The 26,461-nt window shown below is 32.5% G+C and overlaps 3 protein-coding genes and 1 long non-coding RNA gene across 10 annotated transcripts in view; 3 read left to right on the top strand and 1 right to left on the bottom strand.

Annotated features, from left to right (window-relative positions):
* Nucleotides 1-1,574: 1,574 nt before the first annotated feature.
* On the top strand, nt 1,575-10,657 carry LOC148617780 (uncharacterized). 5 transcript variants are annotated; one of them, XM_088585331.1, is made up of 5 exons: nt 1,930-2,107; nt 2,465-2,525; nt 5,509-5,624; nt 9,486-9,740; nt 10,373-10,657. In XM_088585331.1, the coding sequence occupies exons 3-5, from the start codon at nt 5,525-5,527 to the stop codon at nt 10,633-10,635; spliced, it is 618 nt and encodes a 205-aa protein (XP_088441457.1). In that variant the 5' UTR covers nt 1,930-2,107; nt 2,465-2,525; nt 5,509-5,524; the 3' UTR covers nt 10,636-10,657. The 5 variants fall into 5 exon arrangements, with proteins under 5 accessions (XP_088441458.1, XP_088441457.1, XP_088441456.1 ...); XM_088585332.1 differs by lacking the exons at nt 1,930-2,107; nt 2,465-2,525 and adding an exon at nt 1,575-1,730; XM_088585330.1 differs by lacking the exon at nt 2,465-2,525 and having other exon boundaries at nt 1,931-2,107.
* A 3,062-nt stretch (nt 10,658-13,719) lies between these two features.
* On the bottom strand, nt 13,720-16,981 carry LOC148617781 (uncharacterized). The gene is made up of 3 exons (XR_015922527.1): nt 16,949-16,981; nt 15,848-15,876; nt 13,720-13,837 (listed from the first exon to the last, which is right to left on the bottom strand). It is a non-coding gene; the product is annotated as an uncharacterized LOC148617781 (long non-coding RNA).
* Nucleotides 13,833-18,795, top strand: LOC148617782 (uncharacterized). Its single transcript, XM_088585334.1, has 5 exons — nt 13,833-14,078; nt 14,645-14,788; nt 14,974-15,038; nt 15,530-15,827; nt 17,137-18,795. The coding sequence occupies exons 2-5, from the start codon at nt 14,647-14,649 to the stop codon at nt 17,268-17,270; spliced, it is 639 nt and encodes a 212-aa protein (XP_088441460.1). The 5' UTR covers nt 13,833-14,078; nt 14,645-14,646; the 3' UTR covers nt 17,271-18,795.
* Nucleotides 18,796-19,402: 607 nt separating this feature from the next.
* The window catches only part of LOC148617783 (RAB11-binding protein RELCH homolog), a 90,145-nt gene continuing 83,086 nt past the window's right edge, over nt 19,403-26,461 (top strand). For all 3 annotated transcript variants that reach the window (XM_088585335.1, XM_088585336.1, XM_088585337.1), the window contains exons 1-8: nt 19,403-19,692; nt 20,908-20,997; nt 21,402-21,473; nt 22,033-22,205; nt 23,558-23,746; nt 24,217-24,305; nt 25,234-25,578; nt 25,939-26,017. In XM_088585335.1, the coding sequence (XP_088441461.1) occupies nt 19,416-19,692; nt 20,908-20,997; nt 21,402-21,473; nt 22,033-22,205; nt 23,558-23,746; nt 24,217-24,305; nt 25,234-25,578; nt 25,939-26,017 (1,314 nt within the window). In that variant the 5' untranslated portion in view covers nt 19,403-19,415. The remainder of the gene's footprint in view (nt 19,693-20,907; nt 20,998-21,401; nt 21,474-22,032; nt 22,206-23,557; nt 23,747-24,216; nt 24,306-25,233; nt 25,579-25,938; nt 26,018-26,461) is intronic.

Raw genomic sequence — 26,461 nt, forward strand, 5'->3', positions numbered from 1 at the left:
TTACTTTTCAAATTTTTTTGTTGTATTCTGATTAGAATAAAAACAAGATTGTCTATAGAAAATACCATTCTACTATTATTTAACTTCTATCTTAATAAAACTAGATGCACATTACAAATGGCTAATTTTAATTCTTGATAAATATCTTTTTGACATTATGAATACACTGTTGTGTATGTTCATCTACAGGGTGCATGCTTGCATACCAATAATGAAAGTAGTTTGATTTTTTTTTAATTTCATGTATGTAATAGATCTAAAATGGTATATTGGAAATGTTATTTTCGAATTAAGTGAATACCCTTATCTATATTTTATTCTTTTTCAAGTTTGCCTCAAGTTATTTTTTTCATTGAATTTATAAAGTGATACATTAATTGGAACTATTATTCTCAAATCATGTAAATAATTTTATTAATTTATACTTCATCTTACTCAAACAGTCAAACTTCTATTTAATGCGAAGAAAGATGTAAGTCTTATTTTCAACTTTTCCTTCTGGTGATATATTACATAGATTATATAACAACTTATCAAAACTTAGTTATGTTGGGTTTGGAACAAATCACGATTGCGTATAGATAAAATGAATAATTCTAGCCTCAAAATTGAAAGTTAGAAAATACCTCAAATTTATATGTAATAAAATGATAATTGCATTACAGTTAAGCCTCTGAGGGCTGGTTGGTAAAAAATACAAAACTATATTTAGTGTCATGACTATGTACGAATGTGACCTTACGTTTGTATGCCAAGCTGCACTTGAAAATAAGATATCTATCTAACATGCATGCTCTTTTCAATATTAGATATAAAAATCATATTTTATTCTTTGTTTTTCTCGCGTCTCTGTTTTATCAAAATAAAACGAAATAATGCGATGAGGCACAAAGAGAATTACCTGATCATGCTGAAAGAGCTCATATAGAACCATCATTGTCAGGTTCCTTATCATTTGTTTATGTGTGCCTTTGATAAAGGTACAATCACCCACAGCGTACGTGATTCAGCTTCTGAATCTGTTTTGATCTTGAACTTTGTGAGTTTTATACTCATAAAGTTTTATAAGTTTTATGCTCATAAGGTTTTATGAGTTTTATGCTGAAGAAGGATATCTGTTATCCGAAATATTCAATGTAAATTTTACCATCTTCTGGTGATGTTAAACATATTTAGACGTTTACATATATATTTTTTTTCAAATTTTTCTTAAGGATGATTTGGAGTCCGGGGTTAGCCCCTTTTATCGTAGATGAGGCACGTAGTGAACAGTCTAAGACTTTCATTGCATACATGAGGACATTCTTTTACGCTTATATACATAATATTCATTACGTGTTAATTGTTATAGATTGATGAACACATATGTGCACAATACTCGATATACGAATATTAATACGTTTCAAATCACCCAAGCTGTTCGATCGTTTAAATTCTGCTTTGTTACTTTTTACCAACATATATTTTTTGCTTCAACTCAAGTTTCATCAATATTCGTATGACAGTATAGATGTCGGTTTATTTATTTATTCAATTCGGCAGATAGAAACAAGGCCAACAAGGATATTGACCAAAATGACATAATGTATACTTATCCTACTATAGTTCAATAATCGGATCAGCAAAAAAAAGGAAATCAATCTCCTTTTCTATTTTCCCATGAAACAACAAAGAGAAAAGGTGACTTGTGAACTGTAGTTATGCGTTTGGATGACTAACTCCTAATCTAGGTGAGATACCATTAATTCATAGACGGAATTATTAAAATAAATAAATACCATTTGATTCATAAGAATGACTAATTAAAGCCACTTTATTTATTCATTTTGTAAGCGCCTTTTTAATCTTTTGATCCAATCTTTTTAATCTTTTACATTGGTTTCAGATTGACTAAATTCGGACAGATAAGTATTTAAATCACCATTTCCTATCATTTTGTCATTTGGTGTGATATGCGACACTTCTCGCAGTAAAGCATTGTAATTGAGTCCTTCAGGTGATTCGGATCAGTACATAATTGTAAACGAAGTGTAATTTCCGGCTTTAAATAGTGATCGGTGACACAAATTTGGAGAAAATATGTTGTTTATGTCGTAAATCGATTACGGTGAGTTGTTTTGACTTGTAATGATGAATAATAACAAGTAATTTACATTCTTTCCAAATGACAATAATTTTGTAAATTATTTCATAGTATTTTTAGATTTAAAATTATCATAAATACGCTTTGTGTAATTATAGATAGCGTTTTATCAATTGTGATAAAAGAAATCCCTCAAAGTTTCAAAGTACTGTATTTCGAGGAGACATTGACATTGCTAACTGTCATGGTCTGTGTGGTTTGGGGATCTATAGTTCCTTGATTGTCTTTGTTGGATGTTTTGTCAAACTCAAAAAAGAACAAATAAACATAAAAAACGGATTTAGAAAATATCGTATTTATGAATTTCTTTCTCTGCGCCAGTTTAAGAAGTTCTGACCAATATCAAGGATTTTATTCATATTTGGGCTCACATATAAGAATGGTAAGTACAATTAATGTCACTCTTCAACCGCTTTACAAGTTAAAGATTGATTTTACGATGTCATAAAATAAACTTCATAACATTCGTCTGTTTTGTTCCTCTTATATTCTTTAAGGAAGTTAACAAGATAAAATTGACCGATAATAATTCTTAATCTATGTATAAGTTTTCCGAAACTTTTCAGAAACTATTATTTTACTTTGTCACGGAATTCTTATTTTTTCACTGTCGACGGTTATTCATTTTACATTTAGCAGATGGTGCCTCTTGAAAAACAAGTATTTTCAATGTCGAATCTTATGGTTATAGTAACTGGAGCTCAATACTGACAACTTTTCGTCTGAAAAATCCAGTTAGAAAACCCTTTTATGACACTGGGAACAATATCCATTTCTGTTTAAAGCAGACATATGATAAACAATTATAAACTTAGAAAATGCAACTATACACCTTTAATTCATTTGTCAAATGTAAAAAAATGTTATAACAACATTTTAGTACATTTTTTGCCCATTTAATGGATTTGACTCATGACATGAAGTCCCTGTGCAACAACAGATACCAATAAGTATGAATTGTATATATACACCGAGAGAAAGTTGTTTATACCGTCGCGAAGTTCCAATGAGTCTCTAATTATTGTTTGTATAAAACGTGGTTTAGTTGAGTATTCACGAAGCATGAATAACATATACATGAAACAACACATCTATATATGCATGTACATGCTGCAGTGGTAGTGGAGTATTTTAACTGTGTTTGGCCTTCAGACACTCCTATACATTGTACGTGTATCATATTAAATTCCACAATTCAAAAGAAAAAAAAACAACCTGATAAGATTTAAGTATCTAAATTTCATATTCAGTTGGTCAAATATCGAAAGTGACCCACCAGCTTACAGTAGGTCCGAGATAAGCATATACAAAACTTTAATATACGTCTGACCTGTTCACACTGCTGAGACGCAATAAAATTCAGACATAAAATGCATGGATGTTAATTATGAGTGTATTCTATTTATTTTGTTACAAGAGCATTTACGAGATGATCACCATTAGTTTCTTTTTAAGGGATAAGATATTAGAATAATATACGAAGTGGTCAATGAACATGCGTAACATCATTTTCCTGTAGAACAACAGAAATTTTCTTGTGAAAGTAAAACTTAACGTGCTCATCGACTACCCCAAAGTTAATAGGAAAGGGTTCATACACTATGATCTTTTTAGTTTCTAAACACGAGGCCCAAAATGAAAATGAACATGTTTAAAATTAACAATATGAAGACCAACCATGATACAAGAAAGAAATTTATTCATATAATTTGGAAAATGTTCACGCTTAATTCGGACACACAGTATGTAATTTTTTCGCGGATAAAATTAAGTCCACTTTCGTTACACATAAGAAAACAAACAAGATACAAGATAAATATTCATGGACAAGAAATTTCATGTTGACAATTTCTGACAGGGACATTAAGATTGATGTTGACTTTTCGTTGACATGACTTTTAAAAAATCTCACTTAGGACTGAAAATAAATTAACAAGATGCGTGTCTGTTTATTTATGGATGGCATTTTTAGACAATAGAAGTTTGCATGCCATTTTAAAAATTCTTTTGGATCTTCGTTTTGCACGGTAGGCAGTTTTTTATTACTTATCGGTGAGCACACTTAAATCCTTCAAATTTAATTCTTGTCTGGTCATTATTTTATTTTAAAAAAATGGAAGGGGAAGGCATTTCTTTTCACTTATTTATTGACCCGAAAAAGAGATGATGTAATTTTTCTCATGTATCATGGACAAATAAAAAATGCGGGTGGTGCTTAATGTCATAGAAAAATGGGCAATACCCCTCCCCAAACCGCAAAAGAGACGAATGGGACTGAGAACCTAATTATCAACATCGAGAGGCCTTAAAAACTGGTTTGGAGCTTACAGTATAAATATATACATGTATTTTTTCGTAGAAATATGGAAATGAACAACATGTATTGTATAAAAATGAAGAAAAGCTGATCAAATTTATAACAAAACTTAATGGAATATCAAAACGAAAACACGTGTGTATTACCGACTTTCCGGTGATTTAATACGTTCTCATGGCGTCTTTATCAAATTATTCGGGTCACCATATTCTTTTTGAATAAGAGTTTGTATACATTTTGTAAAGACGGTCTTCTTTTTAAAGTGGTTTTATAAAATATAAAAAAAGATTTGTTGTTCCCCTCTCTAATTCAAAACCAAATTGTATAAAACTGATACCATTCAAAAACATCTGAAAGGATGTAATGTGAACTATCTCAGCTCTCGACCTGTTCTTCATACCGACATATTCTAATCTGAATATAAATTTCATCAGATTTGAAGGTTACTTTTAACTGCATTTTTACTTCAACGGCGTTGAGATTGCTTGATAAACTTGCAAACAAAGAGAAAACAGCTCAAATTTGGACCTGATAGTCTATTTTGTCAGAATAAGACAAAGTTTTATGGAAAACAGTCAAGCGAGAGTTTTATCAGTATGAAACTGTTGAATTAAGACGACAAGTATCAATGTACAGCTGTGAGACTCCTTAATAATTCATTCAGTCATATTGCCTAATGAACAGGACCCCAGGCTTATACTTGAAAGGTATATTAAAGGCTAGATTAAGTACAAGACTTAGTGTTTCCCCAAATCAAATTAACCATTGTTATCTGCATGATCCGCGAATCATGGTGTACTAGTAAATCGTTATTATTCTGAGTACTTGAATGGTGGTCGACGACCGGATGTTTGGAAGAGTAAGCGGTACACAGGAGAACTCGTGTCGTTACCATCCCCAACAAAAATATACCCATACCATTGACCTGTCTAAACCGAACAAAGTCCAAAAGGGGTTTGGATTAGAAATGTTTCGTATTAATAAGTTAAAGTCTTAATTATTACAACGACTATCAATTCCTATTAAAGTTATTTTGTTTCTCTTTCAGAATGTAGACTGACGTCATGGAATACGAAACTGGAAATCTTACAAATTGTGAGGTGAATCCAATAACCTACAAATTGTGTTCTCCTTATACATGTGTAACCAGGGAAACGCCATGTCGTAAGTTTTTGTCTCTCGAGTCCGAAACCTGCTTAAAAATGGGGCCCTAAATCCAAGCAAACTTAGACAGTAGATTCTCACCCAACCTTCACAAATATATGTGGCGCACTGGAAGATTTTTTTTTATTTCTTACCATATATTTGCTAGCCTTATTGTAGCTATTTGAAGTATGGGTATGTTCTAAATCCATAGCCACATCAGTTTCAGAGAAGAAACATGGATTTAGTCTCCAAGAAATGAAAGATTTGTGCGTTATAGTATCTCAATACTAGAAACTGATGCGAAAGATATCCTGATTTTTGAAGTTCATGCCCCAATATTTTTTTTTATTTTTGTCAATTTTCATGGAGGGATAGGATGAGAATCTACTAGGTAGTTTTACTAACTAGCATTTATACATGTATTTGTTTGGTCCATAAAAGTGCTAGATCCTTGTCCACGGATGTACTAGAACGTTGTTGAGGTACTAGACACTTGTTCGTAGAGGTAGTAGATCCTTGTTCATAGAGATAGTAGACCCTTGTTCATAGAGGTACTAGACTCCGGTCCATAGAGGTGCTAGATCCTGATTTATTTGGGTTTGCAAGGGCAGATCCAGGATTTTAGATTGGGGCCGCAGTTAAAATTTCGGGGAGCGGAGCGAAGCGAAAAATTTTTTGAGGTTAAATTTTGAAATATTCTTCTAGAGTGAGTGCAATGTAGATATCGTTTGTGGTAAAATTAGCGAGAAATTAAAGTTTCAACCTAAAATCGCCTACATCTACCCCTGACAACCCTTGCTTTGCAAATTTTAGGGAGGGGGCGCACGCCCGCTACGCCACCGCCTGAATCCGCCCCTGGTTTGACTCTGGTCCATACATGTCCTAGACCCTGGATCATAGAATCTGAGGCACTAGACTCTGTACCATAATCAGATGAAAGGAAAATTTTGGCTACTACAACGAGTGTACAGACCTAATCTATGCTCCGTTCTTAAGTGTGCTTATTGAATGATTTTTCAGGCATACCGATGGAATTGCAACTGTCATGCAACCATTCCATTTTGTACACGACTGACCAATGCAGTTGTTGTCTTATAATGCCCTGCGTTTTTGTCTATTTCCTTCTTATTTTATTTAACGCTTACATAAGGAAGTTCCATGTAAATATACTTGTTCGTACACATGCACATATTCATCTTAAAATCAAAATATGGCAATTTGATACTATTACATGTACAAACGAATTTTTAAAGTTTTGTTATACATGTATAATGGAAAATAACACAAATTAAATCACGAGATTTATTCATTGATATTCATCTCAATACATTGTGCCAGGTTTGAACTTGCATGTAATGTGCTATTAAATGAATTAAAATTAATTGCCATTTCACAAATGACAAGTTGACATATATTTATACATTTCAAACATGTTTTAGCCTTGCATAACATGTTTGCAGTAGGAGTTCTATATGGAAAAAAATAATGCGTTTGACATTTTATGAATATCAATCTTTTGTTAAAAGTGCAATTTTCTTTTTTTTTTAATTTGAATAAGTTATCAATTTCACGGAAGAGCTTCTATTCAATATACTGAGAAGTACACTAAAACTGTCTAAACCAAACCCTGAAAAATTAGAATAATTGTTTCAACCAGGCTCTTTTTACCATCCTTTTATTTCAGCTTATTTGTATTTTGAACCTTCGTAAATCGAACATCTCTTTAAACCGAACCAATTTTAAGATCCAAAAAGAGGTCCAGTTTAGACTGGTTTCATTGCATAACATATGTAGAACCTACAATACCTGACGGTTCCGGTCTAAGAGATTGACTGTAATTGTTTTACAGTTTATTTCCGTTTAAAACTAGTTTGGCTGTTTTATTCAGTATGTATTGTTTGTGTTTGTCACAGCTGTTGTTTCTTATTACCTTTTTATAGGCACCCAAAGGCGGATCCGAGCCCCCCCCCCCGCTTAAGTTCGAAAAGTTTGGTTAATTATATAGAAAAAAAAATAGACTCCACTTGCGTGCCCCATCCAACTCAAAGACTTTTGGCACCACCCCCACCTCCCAGCCCCCGTTTCGTAACTTTTATAAATCCACCACTGAATTCTCCAAGATAAGGGTTTAGGAACAACCATGGCTTCTCCACATGGAGCGAATTAAGTTGGTTATGCTAAAATATAACTTAAATTGGGAGGGTACTGGTTAAGAATTTTCATTTTTTGTTCTGATTGCATATAAATTACTCTTAAAATGGAGTGCCCTTCAAGTATAGTGGGTATATGAAGTAAGTCACCGACCAAGACAAGGCATTTAAAAAATTTGATATTGGAAGTACTATTTACATATAGTTTGATATTAAAATGCGATAAGGTTGATAATTGAAGCATCATTAAAGATAGGACAATAGCCCCATTATGACATTAAACACCCTGTAATGTTATTAAAGTTACAAGTGACGGCCTGTGACGTAAAATCATAAAATAAGCCTATAATACTGACCAAACAAATACCGAGGCCCTTTATTCTTGTTCAGTCAGCAAGTTACCGCGACTTAGTGACGAATATGTTCAGATTAGTTATTTTATACCCCCCCCCCCCAGAGTTTCGTCGTAATTATCTTGATTCCGAATGGATGGATTCATTTCAAATTTAGTATATGGCTTTGTTAGCAACATTCTTCTTGTAGTTATGCCATATGGTGGCATTAGTTTTCAAAAAAAAAAAAATGCCAACAACTTCATGTTTACCGAGGACTTTGTTTATTTTCCTTATATCGTGATTGAAAGCAGGGATATCAGTAGTGAGCCATAGCTCACATACTTCTTGTTAATCATAAAATTAAATATATTCATTCATAAATCGTTGTGCCTGGGTTATGTGTATGTGCATATATATATACTAATATATAAAAAGTCCTAATACATAACTTCGTGTAACATGTTACATTGAAGTCAGACAAAAACTATTTCATCAATTTATTTACATTTTCCGCCGTGTAATTTCCCCCAACAGCTGCATGTACTTGTTCACGATATTTGCAGCCTGAGTCACGTCATTTGTATACAAACTAATCACCAAAAACATCATTCCCTATACAGAACAACAGTTATAATCTATGTCTAAACTTACAATTTGAAGAAGTTCATCAAAGGCGTTAATTCGCTCTGGCCGTTATTCACCTGAAGAAATTACAAAGTTAAATACATGATATATGGTACACACAATTCTAATATGTGATTCGGAAAAGATATTTTAAATTATTCTATGAAATAAGCTTTTCACTAAGTTGGGTCTTTCAAGCAGATGCTGAGAATTGTATTTTATCAGGAGAAGAGCATTGGGGGACAAGGGGCGAATCCGGTAATTCCGAAAGGGGTACGAACTGGCCTAAGAGGGGGTCTGCTTCAGACATTTTTTTTCTGTATAATCAATCAAACTTTTCTAACATTATGGAGTGTCGAAATTTTATACACACATGGAAACCGATGCAAATATGTTAATGGATATTTTAATATACTATGTCGCTGAGCGGGAAAACCGGTCGACTTTGTCTCTCTATAAAGAAAAGAAAATATGAATCTCTTGAAATTTACTATCGTTCGATTATCTGTCAAAATTATCATATATGGCAGAAAATGATAACTTATACATACAATTGGCTCCTTTAGATATATTATCAACAGGAAAATGACAAATACGACAAGATAAGATACGATTTGAAAAAAAAATGATGAAAAGAACCCAAAAACGGTTGTAAAACAGCTAATCCACAATATAAAGAGCAAACTTCATGTTTTCCTGAAAGGATGGAATATAACTGTAACATATGCCATATCAAAGAGGATTTTGAGAATCTTTGTTTATCTTTTCAGCTTGTGGACCACTCGAGTTTACATGTGCTAATTTAAGATGTATTCCGGACCTAAACCTTTGTAACTCACGTGATGACTGTGGAGACAACAGCGATGAGCGCATATGTGACCATGGTAACTGGTACAGGGAATCAGGCACCATCACGACACCTGTTTTGGCGGGAATAATTGTCGGTTGTTTTGCATTTTTGGTAGTAGTTATTTTGGTGTCTGTGGTGTCCTTGAAATGGGCAAGACGAAGACGGAAAACCACAGGTACGTATTTTTTTTCTTTAAACATTAAAGTTAATACTAATAGTGAATATATCGTTATAGTGATATATTTAATAAACAATAGCTGCTTTCAAAGTGTGTCGTATAGTTACATCAGAATAGTCGTTAAATCAAATAGGTCGACCAGAATCAAATCTTATACCAAAAAGCAAACGAAAATAGATTGTTAATGGAAACAAACTCAAGTCCGTTGTCATTGTTAAATGAAGCCTGCCAGTAATGGTGTTACACGCACGTACATGTAGCTATACCTTAAAATGACAAAAAGCCTAAGGGCACCGACCATTTTATTAGCGAAGCTGGTTTGGGATCTTTTTAAAAGAAATAAATGTTCCAAATTTTGAAGATTTTTTTTTTGCTCATCCGTTGAAACTAATGAAAATAAAAATTTTGCGCATTCGCGAAAAAAAAAATCATATCCGACATCAAATCCTAGCCCCTTCTCAGAATAAATATGATCGGTGCCTAACATATGAAATCAAGCTATAATGCAATGACACCCGCCAGATCCGTCCATTTTTGTCATATCGGTAAAACTTAAGTTGTGGTGAATTTAGTATTTTTCTAGCAATGGATCCAACTTCATTGTAATCCTGTTTTCTACTTTGCTTCAGGCGAACCTATAAAGAACAAAGAAGATCATTTGCATGAGAATAAAGCGTTAGTCACTAGTACCTCAATGGAGGATTCGAATGGACCTCAAACTCCTAAAAAGTTGGAACCGGTGAATACAAAAGACAAGAATGGGTTGAATACTCCAATGAAAGACAATTTTCATATTCCTATGGACTTTGAAGAGGGCTTACTGTGTACTTCCACACCGAAGCAACCAATGCGACAATTACTCATGACAATTAAATCTATCGACGATGTCTAATAAAATATATTTTAGCACGGTACTTTCATCAGTATATGTGTTGAGTCCCAAACTTCTCATGGTTATAAAAAAGGACCCGTTTTTACAAAGAAAAAAAATGACATGAAATTAAAGTGTACTACGGTAAACCTTTAAATCATAACTTGTGGATCGTTACGGTGTATCCATCTACACCATGAAAACTGATTTGTTCAACGTGTCATAGTTTTCGTTTCCTCTTTCGTCTACCCCGGACTTGACTTTTTTTATGTGCAACTCGGCGGGTTTTTCTAGAAAAGAAGAGGGCGCTTACCCTACCGGTGCACCTGGTCCATACTTCCAGTTTTTTAGTGGAGTCCGAGCTCATTTATTTTTGTTATTTTGTATATATTATTTTAGTTACTTTATGTTCTTTGTTGTGTTTTTTTTTCATGTCTGGTCTTTGTCCCTGGATAACCTTCTATGATATGCACTAGACTGTTGGTTCGCCGTGATTACTATTTTAATTTTGTACTACTATCTATGCAGTTTTTCTCTTTGTAGACAGTTTATCGTGGCCTAACTCTATGTACAGTTTAATTTAAAAAGATAGGAGATGAACGCGTGAAATATATGGGAACTAAAACTAGTTAAACGCAAGCAATGTCAATCAAGTGACAATCAGAAACCCCCAAAAGAATCCCCTTTCAAAAGTTGATTAGGTAGGTTTTCACATAAAAGAGCAACTTGAGCATTCACATTCTAAATAACCAAGGAGTTTATTTTCTTGTTTATAGCAAGAGATAGCTTCATAATGCAGTGGCGGATCCCGGTGGGTGGGGAGTATGGAGTGTTGGCACCCCTCTTTTTTATTGGAAATTTGTAATTTTCATGTGTTTAGTTGACTAAAATAGTAAATAATGTTCTAGCACACACTCCTTTTTCTGAGGAACGTCGGCTGGCACCCCTCCTTTTCAAAGTGTCTTGATTCCTCCTACTCCTGGAGTGTGACTGAACCGATAGTATCGATCACCAAGATCCTGCGATTTCTCGTGGAATGGCGAGTCATACAAGTAACAAATAAGTATTTCACGTTGTTCTCAAATACCTGGTTTTCCAAGTGTGCTAAGGAGGGACAAAGATATTAGGTCAATATTTGACCAAGGTTAATTCGAGCAAGGTTTTCTTGTTCCACATTTACGCCACTTATGAAAATGTTTAGATAAAACAGCCATGTTTACCAACTTAAATTTTCAGATATAAATTGTAACGATAAAAACCTAAAATATGTGACCGTCTTGTTTTGTTGTTACTGATGTTTGAAGACAATTGAAAATAATTAAGTAGCAGTCTTTCTAAAAATCAGACAGGAGGTGATTCATGCATATCAAAAACCCACCAATATCAGTTTTATTTCTTGTTCAGAAACAGTAACTGATCACAAAACCAGTCTTAGTTTTTTATTTGGTTGTTGCACTGTTGAGATAAAAATTATATATATTGTACATGAAATTTGCACTTTGCAAGCGTTATCGTTCTTGGTTTGGCTTCATTTGGTTGATTCTAGTGGGAGATAAATGAATGATTTTCTAAAAAATGCACATCTGAATGCAGAAAATATTGTTGTTATGTTAAAGTATAGCATGTGTATACTAAAAATGCATCGTTTGTTTGGAGGGTTTTTATTGACCATGAATCACTTTATCATTGACTGTGTCTAAATTTTATGTGGACTGGTACTTAAATGAATGAGGGAGTTGTATATCGCTTGTCATTCTATGGTCCATATTATTGTTCTGTTCGAACTTATTCATTGCACGTCCAAGTTCTGTTCGGATTGGTTTAGGCTTAAATGCGATCACAGCAAAAAATATCAGAAGTTACTGTATCCTATTACAATCTAAATGTATTAGGGGCGTTACTTGCACAATTCTATAATCCTTATATTTTTATCACTACAGCAAAGATATAACAACAGCATAGTGGTGGATTCAGGGAACTCCTTTTTGTTGGAAAATTTTATTAAATTCTTTCAGAATTTGAGCAAAATTGTGCAAAGAATAGCCTGTAATCCCCCTTTTCAACATCTCTGGACCCACCCCTGCAGCTCATACTACCACCCACAAATGTACGATGTACAAATTTAAAGAATCACTCTAAAGTCTGGAAAGATTATTTTCTATATTAGTACAAGTCTCAAAATATCGTCGTCTAACCTGCTCACCGAGTCTATAATACTCGAGTGCAAAATAAAATTTTATACACATTTTAAACATTACTATAGGTGGATAAAATGTTGCAATTTATATACATGTAAGCTATTGATGAGCAAGAGGCCACTTCATGAAGCAAATAATGACGAACATGTGCCTGTTTTAATTTTACAGATACCAATTAAAATGGCTTTCAGATACCGTTATGTATGCGTAAGATATACACGACGACCCTAAGGACAACAGAAGAATAGATCCAAAACTAATAAAATGAAAGGTCATTTAATATCTAAGGTCAGTTAGGACAAGTGATATCACCGATCCTAAGTATTCAATTGATCTTTACTTATTCAAATTCCAGAAAAATATTTACATAGTTAAATCATATCTTCACTTTACCATCGATAGTAAAATTACATATATCAGCAACTTTTTCACTAGAGAGGCGACCATTTGATTCGGAAGGAGGGGGGTAGTTTTGTTAATAAATATCTTGGCCTCCAAAACTTTGGAAGTAAATATTCTGGCATTACTTATACATAAAACAAATCTTGTCTCATATTCTAATGTACAGTATAATGAAAATAAATTATTTAGCTAAATAGCATTTGAAAATGAATTTTCTAATTCGCAATTATTAACATTTTGCTCCGATTAACTGAAACTACCAGGCTCAATCAGAATAAAATGTTCGTCCCCTAATCTTAGTAAAGTACTGTAAGCAATACAGAGTCACTCGGAACTATCGGCATACCAGCCCGATTATGTTTAAAGTGACGTCAATAAAAATAAAAATGAATATATCGCTTTTTCACATCCAAGCTTCCAATTAGTTTTTTTCTTAACTACGAATGTCAATCAGAGCAAAATAACGTTATCAAACGAATATTTGACCTTTATAGCGGAAACGGTTTCATCGCAAACCACGTCCTACGCAAGACTTGATACGAGTGCGTCTGCTGCTGTTTGGAGCCTGACCACTAATCTCCTGTACTGTCTGGAATTTTCGCAAACTTCGTTACTGTTATATCCTATGAATTGAAAATACACGACGTAAGCCAACAGCTGACACACACCGGAAATGTTGTATTGCCGTGTAACTTTAATTCAAACGTCACAGACGTTACGTCGCTAACAAAGGCACCATCGTTTGTCTGTTTTAAGATAGCACAGTCGTGTATTTTGGCAGAGCAATAATTTTATTATTCACGGAGTCCGTCCAAAAGATTACCATACCTAGTTTTATTACTGTGCGCAATTTTTAAGGAATTGGTAAGTTTGACATTGTTTTTTTAATGATATTCAGACATGAATATTCACAATTATCAAATAATGGAAAGTAAATTTTACTTTTTTAGGTATTTTAGATTTGTGTAAGTGTTTGGTGTGTGCACGTGAATTGTTGGCTGCATGCTTGACAGTGATGTTAAAAATTCACCCGTACCTGCGTATTTGAAAATAATATATATACATCATATAAAATATACATGTAGATAAAACATGCTTCAGTGTATTATGGTACATTACCAAAACGAACTACAAATGAAGGGTAATAACAAAATTACCGAACTGCATCATAAAATCAAGGCAGGTATCAACAGGAATAGTCTAAAGGGAAAGCCTGCATGTAAGCAAAATGGCAATATCAGCTTCTAGGGCAAAACAAAAAACTGCAATGGTCCAGACTTGGTACAGGCATTTAAAAATGAAAGGTGAATTAGAGGAAGGCGCCTAACCTGCGAACCTCAACATCAATATGTGAATAGTTATTGTGTAGTTGTATTGAAGATCGTTGTTTCGAGATTCATTTGAATCATTGAGAAAATCCCCAATTTCAGGTATGGAGAAGAAAGGTCAGGAGGAGGAAATTGTATTGACATTGTCATCGCATGAATTTCATTTTACCTTGCTGCCTTCTCAGATTTCCAGAGAAGTTTGGCTTAATCGCAAATATGAAGAACATATTGGGCAAAGCGAAAAAGGTAAGACATTGACAGTACCATTTAGTCAAGATAAGATGTGCAACTAAAGTATGAAAGTCGATTAATGAAATAACGAAATAACAACACTTACGAAGCTAAAAGAAAATCATGTTTAATTTGTGTATTCAAAAAATTTATAAAAGTATGTCCCAAATTAGAAATATTGTTTGTATTTAATATTACAGAAGAAATTGCGAATGAAGAGAGAAAAAGAGAAAAAGAACAACTACTAACAAAACAGCAAAATGAGGTTAGTCACTAGAGTGATTGATTCTAATACCAATGTATGAATCCGAAGGAAAATCGTTTTTGACTTATACTAATTTTGGTACAAGTAACCAATTTAATCTAAAGCGAGAAAAAGTGTGAGCAGTGCTCAATAACTTGATACCCACCACTCACTCATTTGATAACCTCCATATTGATTAGGATCACGTCTATAATAGGAGGTGCACAATTTCATTCAGTTCCATTTAATTGTATAGGAGGAGTAAGAGATGGGTCCCCTGTGTAACGGTAGGAAGGAAGGAAAGGTGGGGGAACGGAAACTCCCCTATATACCTCTTCCCACTTCGCAAGTTGGGGTATAATGATCATGATCATGGTGTTTTTTTCTGTTGTGTTGCTTCAAAACCGAGATGAATTTTAAATTAAATTGGTAGCAAAAGATCTTATACACGTATGTCATTTACAACTGAAAACACGACATACTAGATATGGAAAATTCCTTCTGTTTAAAAGGGTCTCAGCAAAAAGGAGGAGCAAAGACTCAAAGAAATAGAAAAAGCAACAAACAAAGAAAAGAAAAAAATACAAAGGTTTCAAGAAAAAGAATCAAGAAAATATGTAAAACTGATTAATAAAAAGTACAGAGAACGAAATGCGTTGATGAAAAGAGAACAGAGAGCAAAATTAAAGAGAAACAAGAAGAAACAAACAGATTTAACAAAACGCATGAAGGAGGAAGCAAAGAGGGAAAGAAAAGAAATGAAAAGCAAAGAAAAACAGACAAAAAGAGAAAAGAATAAGTCTGACAAAGGTGAAATAACTTTTTTTTACCTGCCCGCTTCTAGCTTTTCAAATCAACACTAAAAAACAAAAACAAAAAAAAATATATATATTAACGCAAGTTTTAAGGTTCTTCCAATGCCAATATCATGAAGATCTAGCATGAAGATCTGTGACGCACATGCATATAATAGAAAAACTTATCAAATATTTTCATTATTGAATAACTTTATATACTTCTCAAAATAAGTTAACAGCATTTAAAAAAAATCATTTAAAAAATGAATACAATGAAGATTTATTTGAATTCGTAGTGGAAAGTATAAGTTTTGTTATGTTTATGTGTCTCAGATTTGATACTTCCTGCCATTAAATTCAGAAAATCTAGATTTATTAATTTTGTAAAAAAAAGGGGATTTTTTAGAAGTGGCCCTCAACTTCTTGGTGGACTTTATAATGGACAGAAACTCTCTAGAAAGTTTGTATACAAATTGAATACGTATTCTTCAAAACATTATTCTTTTCACTCGAACTATATGAAATATGTTTTGGAGTACATTATTTTATGTGGTATCGATTTTTTTTTTTAATGTACCGGAAAGACAACTGCGTACTTCACTGCAACATACATATAAATTTATCTCTTGACATCGCGTTTAGGCCATCCCAAATGTTGGATTGATAAAACTATTGCATAAGTAGTAGAAAGTATTTCTGGGTCGAGCATATGTTTTTGCACAAAAATTCATTTCTTTCACTTTAAATGTGTCCCCCCCCATAAAACCAAGAAGGTAGGATGTGAAAGTAACACTTAACAAATATGGAATTGAATACCCATTTCTCTTGCCTATGCAGTTTTTATTTTAATTTAAGAGTGACCAAAAAACGTATGTACATAAAACACATTTTTACATATTTTTTAGAAAGTTTTTTTTACACATTTTTTGAGGAAGTAAAAATGCATTATGACGTATGCTATAAGTATGAATTTCAGTTACATTGACATTCTTCTGTGCATACAATGTATGCGAGTCCTAGATCTAAACAAATATTGATTTTATAGTTATTTTGCTTTACTCTCATTAGTTTTCACTTTTTTCCAAACAAAGAGAAGATTTTCATTTCGCTTTAGTCTGTTTTTATCCTTTTTACCTTTAATTCACAGCCAAGGCGGAAAGGGAAAACACCTTGGAAGGAACCGTAACTCGCATAAAGCGCATTAATTTGCATGTGAACTACGTCACACTATGTTGGGAGTCGGACAGTTTTAGTGTCAAAACGCTACAAAGAGTTCATGATTTTGTGTAAACAATATAAATATTTTTGTTTTCATGTTTTAGACAATAAAGCCGCTTGTGGAGAAGACTTAGATGTACAGAGTCCACCAAATACTGACGAGATAAAACGTGAGACAAAGACCAGGTTCTTTGACAGTTTAAGATGCTTTTGTGTATTCAAAGTAAAACCTTATTAAGACAGAGTAGTTGAAAATAACATTAAAATTTAATAAACAAATCCTTACTCCTCACATAGATGTTTATATACAATTATATTTATTATTTTAATGACATTTGCTTGTATTTATTTTTTGTTTCATATAAAGTAAAAGTAATAATAATTCATCATGGCATTTTACATGTATCTATGATTGTTACTTATTTTGTTATATTATCTTTATTCAACAAACAACTAATAATTTCAACATCGAATTCGTGCTGATATTTATTTTGTTCGTTTAGGCAATAATATGTTGGTTTCCTGCTACCCCCTACCTACCTTAGTTTTTTTGTGTGGGGGGGTACCCTACCATTTTTGGCCATTTTGGCTCAAGCACTGTTAAAGTTCAGATTGTTTTCCCATAAACTCATTGTAAAATGTTTTTGACTAATGAAATAATATCCTTACCTACCTACCCTTTTTTTCTTGCTGGTAGCAAGTCTATTTCAGTTATGTGTCACTTTTTTTATATTCAATTAAAGACACCAACCATTTTATCATATTGTATTATACCGACGGAGACTGGAATTAAAATTAATATATATTATGTCGTAAATATAACGGCATTTTATTTTAAAAATATATCCGTTAGAAATACAAGTGAAGACTAAATATCACCTCCTTGAATTGTGAGTAGTATAAATTATCCTTTTTCACTGGGTGTATCACATATTTCTTGAAAGTTTTTGAAGACTAGAAACTTTCTATTTCAAGCATGAAAATCTCAACCCAAGCCCTCGGTAATAAAATGTTTGGTGCCTAATGGCATAGATTTACGCTATGTTTTTTTTTTTTTTTTTGCTTTGTTATTTGTTTTAGTTGTTGTTTTTGATTTTTTTAAATAGCGGACTTTTGGTTACTGCAGCCATATCTAATAAAAAATAATTGATATTGTAAATGTATTTCCGATATCATGTCATATTTCAAATTAAAACAACACCAATTTAAGAAACACGACATTGAATGCTAATACAGTCATCAGTGATGTACATGATGCATCCCCTGTGTTTTAATGAAAGTAATATATCGCCTGTAGATCTTCTGTAGTGGGCAAAACACAAATACGCACAAAATGAGCTGCTTGAGCGAAATAAAAGGCAGTTTTCCTTTAGAGCTTCGATCTCCTTTCATGTTCTTTAAATGTGTCTATTTTCATGTGTACATGATGTCATTTATCAACATTCTGATACTGGTCGTATTTATTTAGAAAGCATGAATTTACAATTGTGCAGATTGGTTGGTTAAAAGAAGCCGGCTTTGGCAAATATTGAAATCGTCATTTTTTTCGAGACATGCATTTGGCATTTGGGTGTTACTTCACCTTAGGTCGTGTCACGTTGTTGTATTTCTAATAAGTAAATATAGCTGGCATGAAACCCATACGTGTATCAATAATAATGTAAGCATGTAACGATAAAATACCTTTTCTTTTCTTTCAAATTGGTTGTAGTGTTAATTGTACAAAACTATTTGTTCTATTTCTAATAAATGTTATAAAGTTATATTTTGTAGTCGTTTTTTTTCGGCCAATGTATGTACAATTCATACGAGGTTAATTGAGGCAGTTCTAGCTATTTTAAACAACTACAACACCGAAGAATGAAATACACCTTATCTAAAAAAACTTGATGATAGAAAATTGATCTTTCACAAAAAGAGATCTCCATGAGTAGTGATTGTTCCACACTGCGATGCTAGGAAAATGTCTTTTGGTTTCGGTTATTGAACTTTCTAAACATCAAATCACCTGGCGTCGGGCAACAGCGGAATTTTTTTTTTAGATATTTTAGTAAACACAAAATATCATCTTTAAAAATGAAAAAAAAGAGTATACCCGCAGATTTAAACAAGCATATCATACTTCATACCACTGATAGTTTGTCAAATGTTATAAACAATGTGGCGAGTTAGTTATGGTACGAATCATAAGACTTTGGTATATTTGTTTTCGTATAAATAAAATGAAATGGAAGCAAAACTACAAATGACGGACAAATAAATAATATTATCGTACGTAAACAAATCACAATATATTAAATCATTTCCTGTTATTCTCGAATATTTCAACATTTACTTGATACTAAACTTATGCCGGAAGCAGTCATACCACGTGATAATAAAAATGGCGACTGACCAAAACACAAATCCGTTCCTCCAAGATGACGATAGCATTTTGGAGGATAAAACTGTAACTCACATAGTAAAGGCAGATGAATGCGGTGAAGCCTCATTGGATTCTCTTGCTGCAATACTTCTTAAAGAAAACTTTTTGCTTACTGCCCTAGAGTTCCACACAGAGCTAACCGAATCTGGAAGAGATATTCCTCGCTTACGTGATTACTTTTCAAACCCCGGAAATTTTGAAAGAACGAAAGACGACCTTACCTCCCCAACCTTACGTAAGCTATACTATGTTCTTTTTCATGTGAAGCATTCTGGATTTCATGCAAGTGATTAGAATTGTTTTGTTACGAAAAATATGTGATTAGGCGCAACTGTGAAACTTGATACACAGGAACACACTCCAGGAAACGATTTAGGAGTTGTGAAATTTATTGGGATATTTAGCTATGTCAAATCTTTTTTTCTATATACATCATAAGGAAAGTGAAAGCCTGTTTAATAATATGAGGAAGATAATGACCTTATATGTATGTGTGAACAAAGTCCAAAGCATAAATTTTTAGGTTCCCTTTTCAACAAATTAAGACTTCATGCCTTTTATAATTTTGCCAAGTTTGTTAAGGATTTTTTGCAACAGTAATTTCATGGGAGACAGCAAAGGACATTCCAAATATTGGTAAAATTATCAGAAGAACAGTTTTGGGTTTGGTATATATTGCAGGGTTATCAAGATCCATTCAACAGGATTTTGATTTTTTTTTTAAATGTCAGAGTTATTCCGAACAAATAACATTTATGTCTTTTAAACAATTTGTCTAGCCAGCATTTTACTCTTTTTGAAGCTTCATTGGATTGCGATATATTGTTTTGTTGGACAAAAGTTTTTCTAGTGTCAGTATGATTCATTTTTAGACAAATTTCTATACATTTAAGAGTTAGCTTTGCTCGTTGTCAGAGATTGTGTCACTTTGAAATTATTTACCTCAGACAGCAGGCTGTCTCCCCAAGCAAAATTATCTCAAAATCATGCAGTATTTAAAAAAAATAGCAGTTTGTCCCAGTTTCATTAGTTTCCAATAGGTTCAAATATGTAAAAGATATATTTTTAGTTGACTAGAAGAAAAGATGTAATGGGAAGAAATAGTAAAACGGTATCATCAAGAATAATTTTCTTTCAATGAAATTCAAAACAAAATGATTAACCACACAATACAGGGTTCTCAATAAGTGCCGGCGACCGACGATTTTGTCGTCTACTTTGACTGCTCCGACTATTTTGTTGCTAGAAAAAAATCAAATTGAAAAAAAAATGTTTGGTTATCAATGGTGCCACCTACATATAATTTTCTTCCACCTACTTTAAAACTTATTAAGGACCCTGACAATACATGTACCTTTAGGTGTGTAATTAAGTATAGATCTACACTGTTATAAAAAATGTATTTGTTTTTGGACATAGTTTGCCATTTAAAGTTATTTATTCTATTTAGAGAGAGCCTCTAGCATACAGACATTTGACTCCTTAGATTTTGCCAGATACTCTGATGATGGTGGAGGACAAGTTGATGAAAGAGTTGCAGGTTTGATTTTATGATCATCGGGTTGTCAATATATTTTTATTTTGTAGCCAGTAATGGTAAAAGTACTTAGCATTAAAATGGTTAAGAACATTTTAATCTGTTTTTCCATAAGACAAAATGGGAAACATATAAATGTACATGTACATGTATCAATTAGATACAACATACATGTATTATACTAAAAAAGTGATACTAATAAAAATATACTTTTATGAATAATCATGTGGTTTCATACTTTGCACATGTACATAAACATTTCTTGTCATGGTCTTACTTTATCTACTCTGTATTTCTCCTGTGTGATGATATAAAAATATGTTATTTACTATAAAGGAAGTAAAGAATCATTTTAAAGTACCATTCACCTTCAGGCTTGCCATTGTAGATTAATTTTCTATTTTCAGTTCTTGAATTTGAGTTAAGAAAAGCTCAAGATACTATCAAGTCATTAAGAGCTAGTCTGACCAAAGAAGCAGGTAAACTTCCTTTTCTTAATATATGTATTTTTATTATGAATTTTTTATTTTGAAATAATAATTTTTCTCATTTGAAAGTATTTAAGAATATCAAGCTAACAAACCACAGTTTACTTGTAATTGTCAAGATACAAATGCACCATTGCATAGTAACTTTTGTACTTGTTTTGTACAAAATAAACACTAAAAACTAAAACTAAACTGTTCACTAAGCAATGCTAAGCCAATGCAATAACGAACACCAATCCAGTTAAAATCAGCTGTTTGTTTGGCTTTGATTCCTACATTAGTTGTATAGTACATAGTAATCACAGCCAAACAAACACATAATTTTAATCAGGTTGTAACAGAAACACACAAAAAATCCAGTCTAAAAGACAGTACATGTATATTAAGTGTATGAATGTTTGCGTTGTTAATCTAAAGTAGCTGTCACTAGCCACTTGTACTGGAGGTGTTTAACAGAAGATCCTTAAACTTATTTACTTGAAAATTATTGGTTTTGAAAAAAAACATAATTGTACAATGTATAACATCAAAGCCATGCTCATCATTTTAGAAACTGACTCTGTACCAACAGAACAAGTCAATGAAGATAAAGCTACACCATGTAAAGATGATCCTATCAAACCCCTGGAGAAAAAGGCTTTAAACTTCCTGGTTAATGAGTACTTACTACAGAACAACTACAAACTTACCTCTGTCACTTTCTCTGAAGAAAATGAAGAACAGGTATTTGGGTAGATGCTTTATCAGTTTCGTTCTTGTTTTGATTTTAATTGATTAATATGTAGATAAAAGTATCATTAAACTATGCAAGATATATTTTCATTTGTAAAAAAAACATATGGAAACATTTGGGACTGGTATGGAAATACAGTGCACTCAGGGACATTGTTCACAGAGCTGATTAAGAGGTTCTTTGAAATTCTTATGTACACATTATCTAGAAGTCTTGGGACTTGTAAGTAGTTTCTTTTATTTCTGGAAAAGCCATTCAATTATTAAAACTATCAGAAACAAAAAGTGTCACCAGACTGTTTTCACAAATCTGTCACTCAAATCAAAAACAATCAATACATTCAAAGTGTTTTATTTATAATTATTACAGTAAATATCATTTTAAAAATGCAGAATTAAAAAATCAGATGATTACTTTATTACTTGATAAAAATATGAAGTAATATTTCTACATGATATCTCCCACTCATTGGACGTAGCTGTAAATAAAAAATAACACATCAACAAATGATAAACATGTACAAAATGAAAAAAAATATATAATGTACCCAATTTTTAATGACATGACTAAATTTTTATCCTAACTAGAGTGCTTTGAATTAACAAAGGATATACACCTGAGAAACAGAAACAGAATAGACATCTAATCTAATAAATTTGATGAATTTCCCATTATGCCTCATTGAATTTTACAACTGTTATAATATACAAACAATTAGTGTTGGCTAGGTGGATTTTGGATGTCAAACACTGATTTTCAGTCAGGTCTGTTAGAGAACCATTCCACTCTGAGTGTAGTGTATATGTATTTGTGAATATAAAAACATAAGATAAAATATATTTTCCACCATCATACAATACTATTCTCTCTCACTGTATACATGTATGCATTCTTATGGGAAACACAGTAGTGCCGTATGATTTCATTGAATGGATTTTTATGACGTAACTTACATATCCAAAACATGATTTTCATTTTAGTCCTAAACATATGAAAACAGTTTCTTGCTATTATTTCCTGTATTTGACCTCCACAGCTAAGCTAATCAAAATTTATGATGGATACTATAGCAATCCACATAAAGAAAAAGAAGAACAAAAGCTAAAACCAAATCAAATGATTTTTATTAGCCTGTTTACCAAGTAAAAACAGATTTCTCAAAGTTTTCAATTTTTGACAGACACGTAGACAATATACTTGTACATAAAACCAAGCAACATAATGGGATGAGACAAAATCCAAACAAATGTTTTGGTTAAAAATGCAGAAACGACAAAAAAAAATTCATTTCACTTTAATATATCTTAAAATGTCATAGTTATTTCTACTGCAAATTTTTCAGGACTTTGAAGATTGGGATGATGTTGGTCTTAACATGCCACGACCACCTGATTTATTACATCTTTATAAAGACTTTGGTTGTCACTTGTCTCCACTAATAGAAAGGGCTAATGCTGAGTGTATGGCATGTTTGGAAGATGAAAAGGCTACTTCCTTAGAAGAAGAGCTTGCTCGTTTTAAACAAGAAATGGTTTGTCAGTTATCTGTTTTGTATTGATGATTATGTGGATAACCTACATGTATATAAAGAAATATTTGAATCATCTTCAGATGTTGATGGTATTGAGTCATAAAACTCATTAATTTTGTTAATCAGAATTTTTCCTTTTTGAAAGGGTGTTAATAGAGAACGAATATGAAGGAATGCATCCTGGGAACTTAAAAACAAAACAATGTAATGTTTGTGAAGTGACAACAGAAAATTATATTCAGTCAGTGACCACATATCACTTGTAAATATACAGTCAATGCATTTTGACTGCTCAAATAAATAGTCACAGCATAAATGCAGTTTTTGTCTAAGTACACATATTTATGCTCTACTTCACTTGTTCATACATTTTATTTGTATTATCTTTGTCGCCTGAATATAGCTGAAATATTGTGTTAAACCCCAATAATCAAACAATCAATCAATGTATTATCTTTGTATATTTGTAGGAAATAAGAATCTCACAATTAGAAATAGAACTTGACTGTTGTAAAATAGAGAAGGACCAATTGATGTTACAGCTGGAGGACTTGAAAAGGTAGTTGTTATCTTTTATTGAAATCAAAATGTTGTTTGCCCTTTGAGGATGAAACCCATTCCTTTGAAATTCTCTTTTTTTTTCTTTGTTTTGATTTTCTGTACAGGTCGATTCAATCTAAAGACTAGGGAAAAATTCTGAGTTTCCTGTAACATCTTTAAAAAAAAAAGAGTCAGAAGGTTACATTTTTATTATTGGATGCTTACCCTACAGGTGCACCTGGTCCATGCTCCCAGTTTTTAGTGGCGTCTGAGTACTCATTTACTTTTGATGCTTTGTATGTATTATTTAGGTTGTTTTATGTTCTTTGTTGTGTGTGTCTGTTTTCCATGTCTGGTCTTTGTCCCTGGATATCATTCTTTTGATTTCTGCTAGAATCTTTGTTCCCTTGATTACTCTTTATCATACCCCCCACTTTTGAGTATATAACCTTAGGAGTGTCCTTCCATACTTCCGTCCTTCATGCAGAAGGGTACCCATCTCTTATCTGTTACTCCTCCTATACCACTGAATAGAATTTATTCTTTAATTAATTTTTTTTAAATATTGTATTTGGGATTAAGACAATTTACTTGATTATACTTAGTCTGATTCCAGAATTAGGTTTTTAACCAGAAAAGACAAATGCCTTATTGTTATTTAGTTTTCCATTAAATTCTTTCTTTGTACAGTTTCTGACACCTTTGGAACAACATAAAGTTTCCTTAAAGAATTTTCCCTGCAAATAATAGCATATTACAAACTCAAACACTTAAGTTGGAGTGTCTAGCTAAAACTATTATATTTTATTGAAAATTTAATCTCAAAAATCCAACTTACACGCGAGTATATATGTTAGATACTATTAAGATACATAGTATTTGTAATATCAAATATGTTTAATGAAATTATTTCTAAAATTTGTTTAAAGTAAAACTTTTTATATCAGCAATGCTCCTTCCAATGAAAGAATTATACATTCCACACCATGTAGACCAGTTGACTCTCCAAGAAAATCAGATCAGTCAGATGGAGTGTCTCTCAGCTTGTCTGAGACCATGGATACTGTAGACAATGGATTATTTTCTATCAGGGAGATGGGTGACGGCTCAGAGACATTGTCTATTGACCAGCAACCGTGTGACATTGATCAATCACCGTCAACCAATCAAAATGAAGTGACAAATTTAAATAGCGGAAATCAATCCAGAGAGGCAAATCACACAGATGAAGCACAATTACCAAAAGAGAAACCACCTAATATTAGGGTGAAGAGAGAGAATAGTTTTTCACGGTAAGAGAAAAAAACCTTTTGTTTATTAGCTATGATGTATTTGTTGGTCGTCAGTGCTGTAATTGAAAATTGAAAAAATGATCAAATTTGTGGAGACATATATATTTCTTAAGGTGAAACCAAATTATGATTTTATACTGTTAGCATATTTCCTATTGTGCTTTTCTAAGTTTTATTATTCTGTTAAATGAAAATAAAATGATGGATTTGTTTGTTTGTTTGGCTTTCAAACCCTTACTTACCCTGCTCTCCATTTTTTATAGATTTTTCAAGGTACTTTGAAAGAAAACATGATTAGTGCAAAGTGAAGAAAAAACTAAATTCACCCAATACATATATATTGTATATCTCTGTTTTAAGGAAATCATCAAAAGCATTTCACAGAGCCCTCAGAGATGTCTGTTTTCATGTTTCTAAAGACAACAGACTTATTAATGAGGTAAGCCTTGGTATATGTAGGGAGAGGTATGTATTCAGAAGTGGTAAAATTTGTAATTGGATTTTAGGCTTTGCTCATGAGGAGTGGAGCCATTTGTACTTAACCTTGGACTTAGTTAATTATAAACTGCTATTTTGTATTGCTGATATCTCAATCAGTTGTGTTTTTTAGACTTCCTATAGCACATGCTGTGTGTCTTAATGAAAAGAGTTAAAACAATGGCATCCTAACTGCATACATCATTTACAAAATACATCACTTCCAACTGAACAATTTTGAGCTATTCATGTTTCAGAGGATCTACCAGTATAAGAATCTTTTAGTATCAATACCTCTAAGAATCAGGAAAAATTGGAAAAATCAGAAACATACATGTCAAAACCCCACCGATCTGACAATGTAATATCACTAAGGGATACTTTCATTATTTGAAAAGACTTATTT

Source organism: Perna viridis, chromosome 5 (genome assembly GCF_037379345.1).
Source record: "Perna viridis isolate PV_CMFRI_1.1 ecotype Kerala chromosome 5, ASM3737934v1, whole genome shotgun sequence".
In the NCBI taxonomy this organism is placed as follows: Eukaryota; Metazoa; Mollusca; class Bivalvia; order Mytilida; family Mytilidae; genus Perna; species Perna viridis.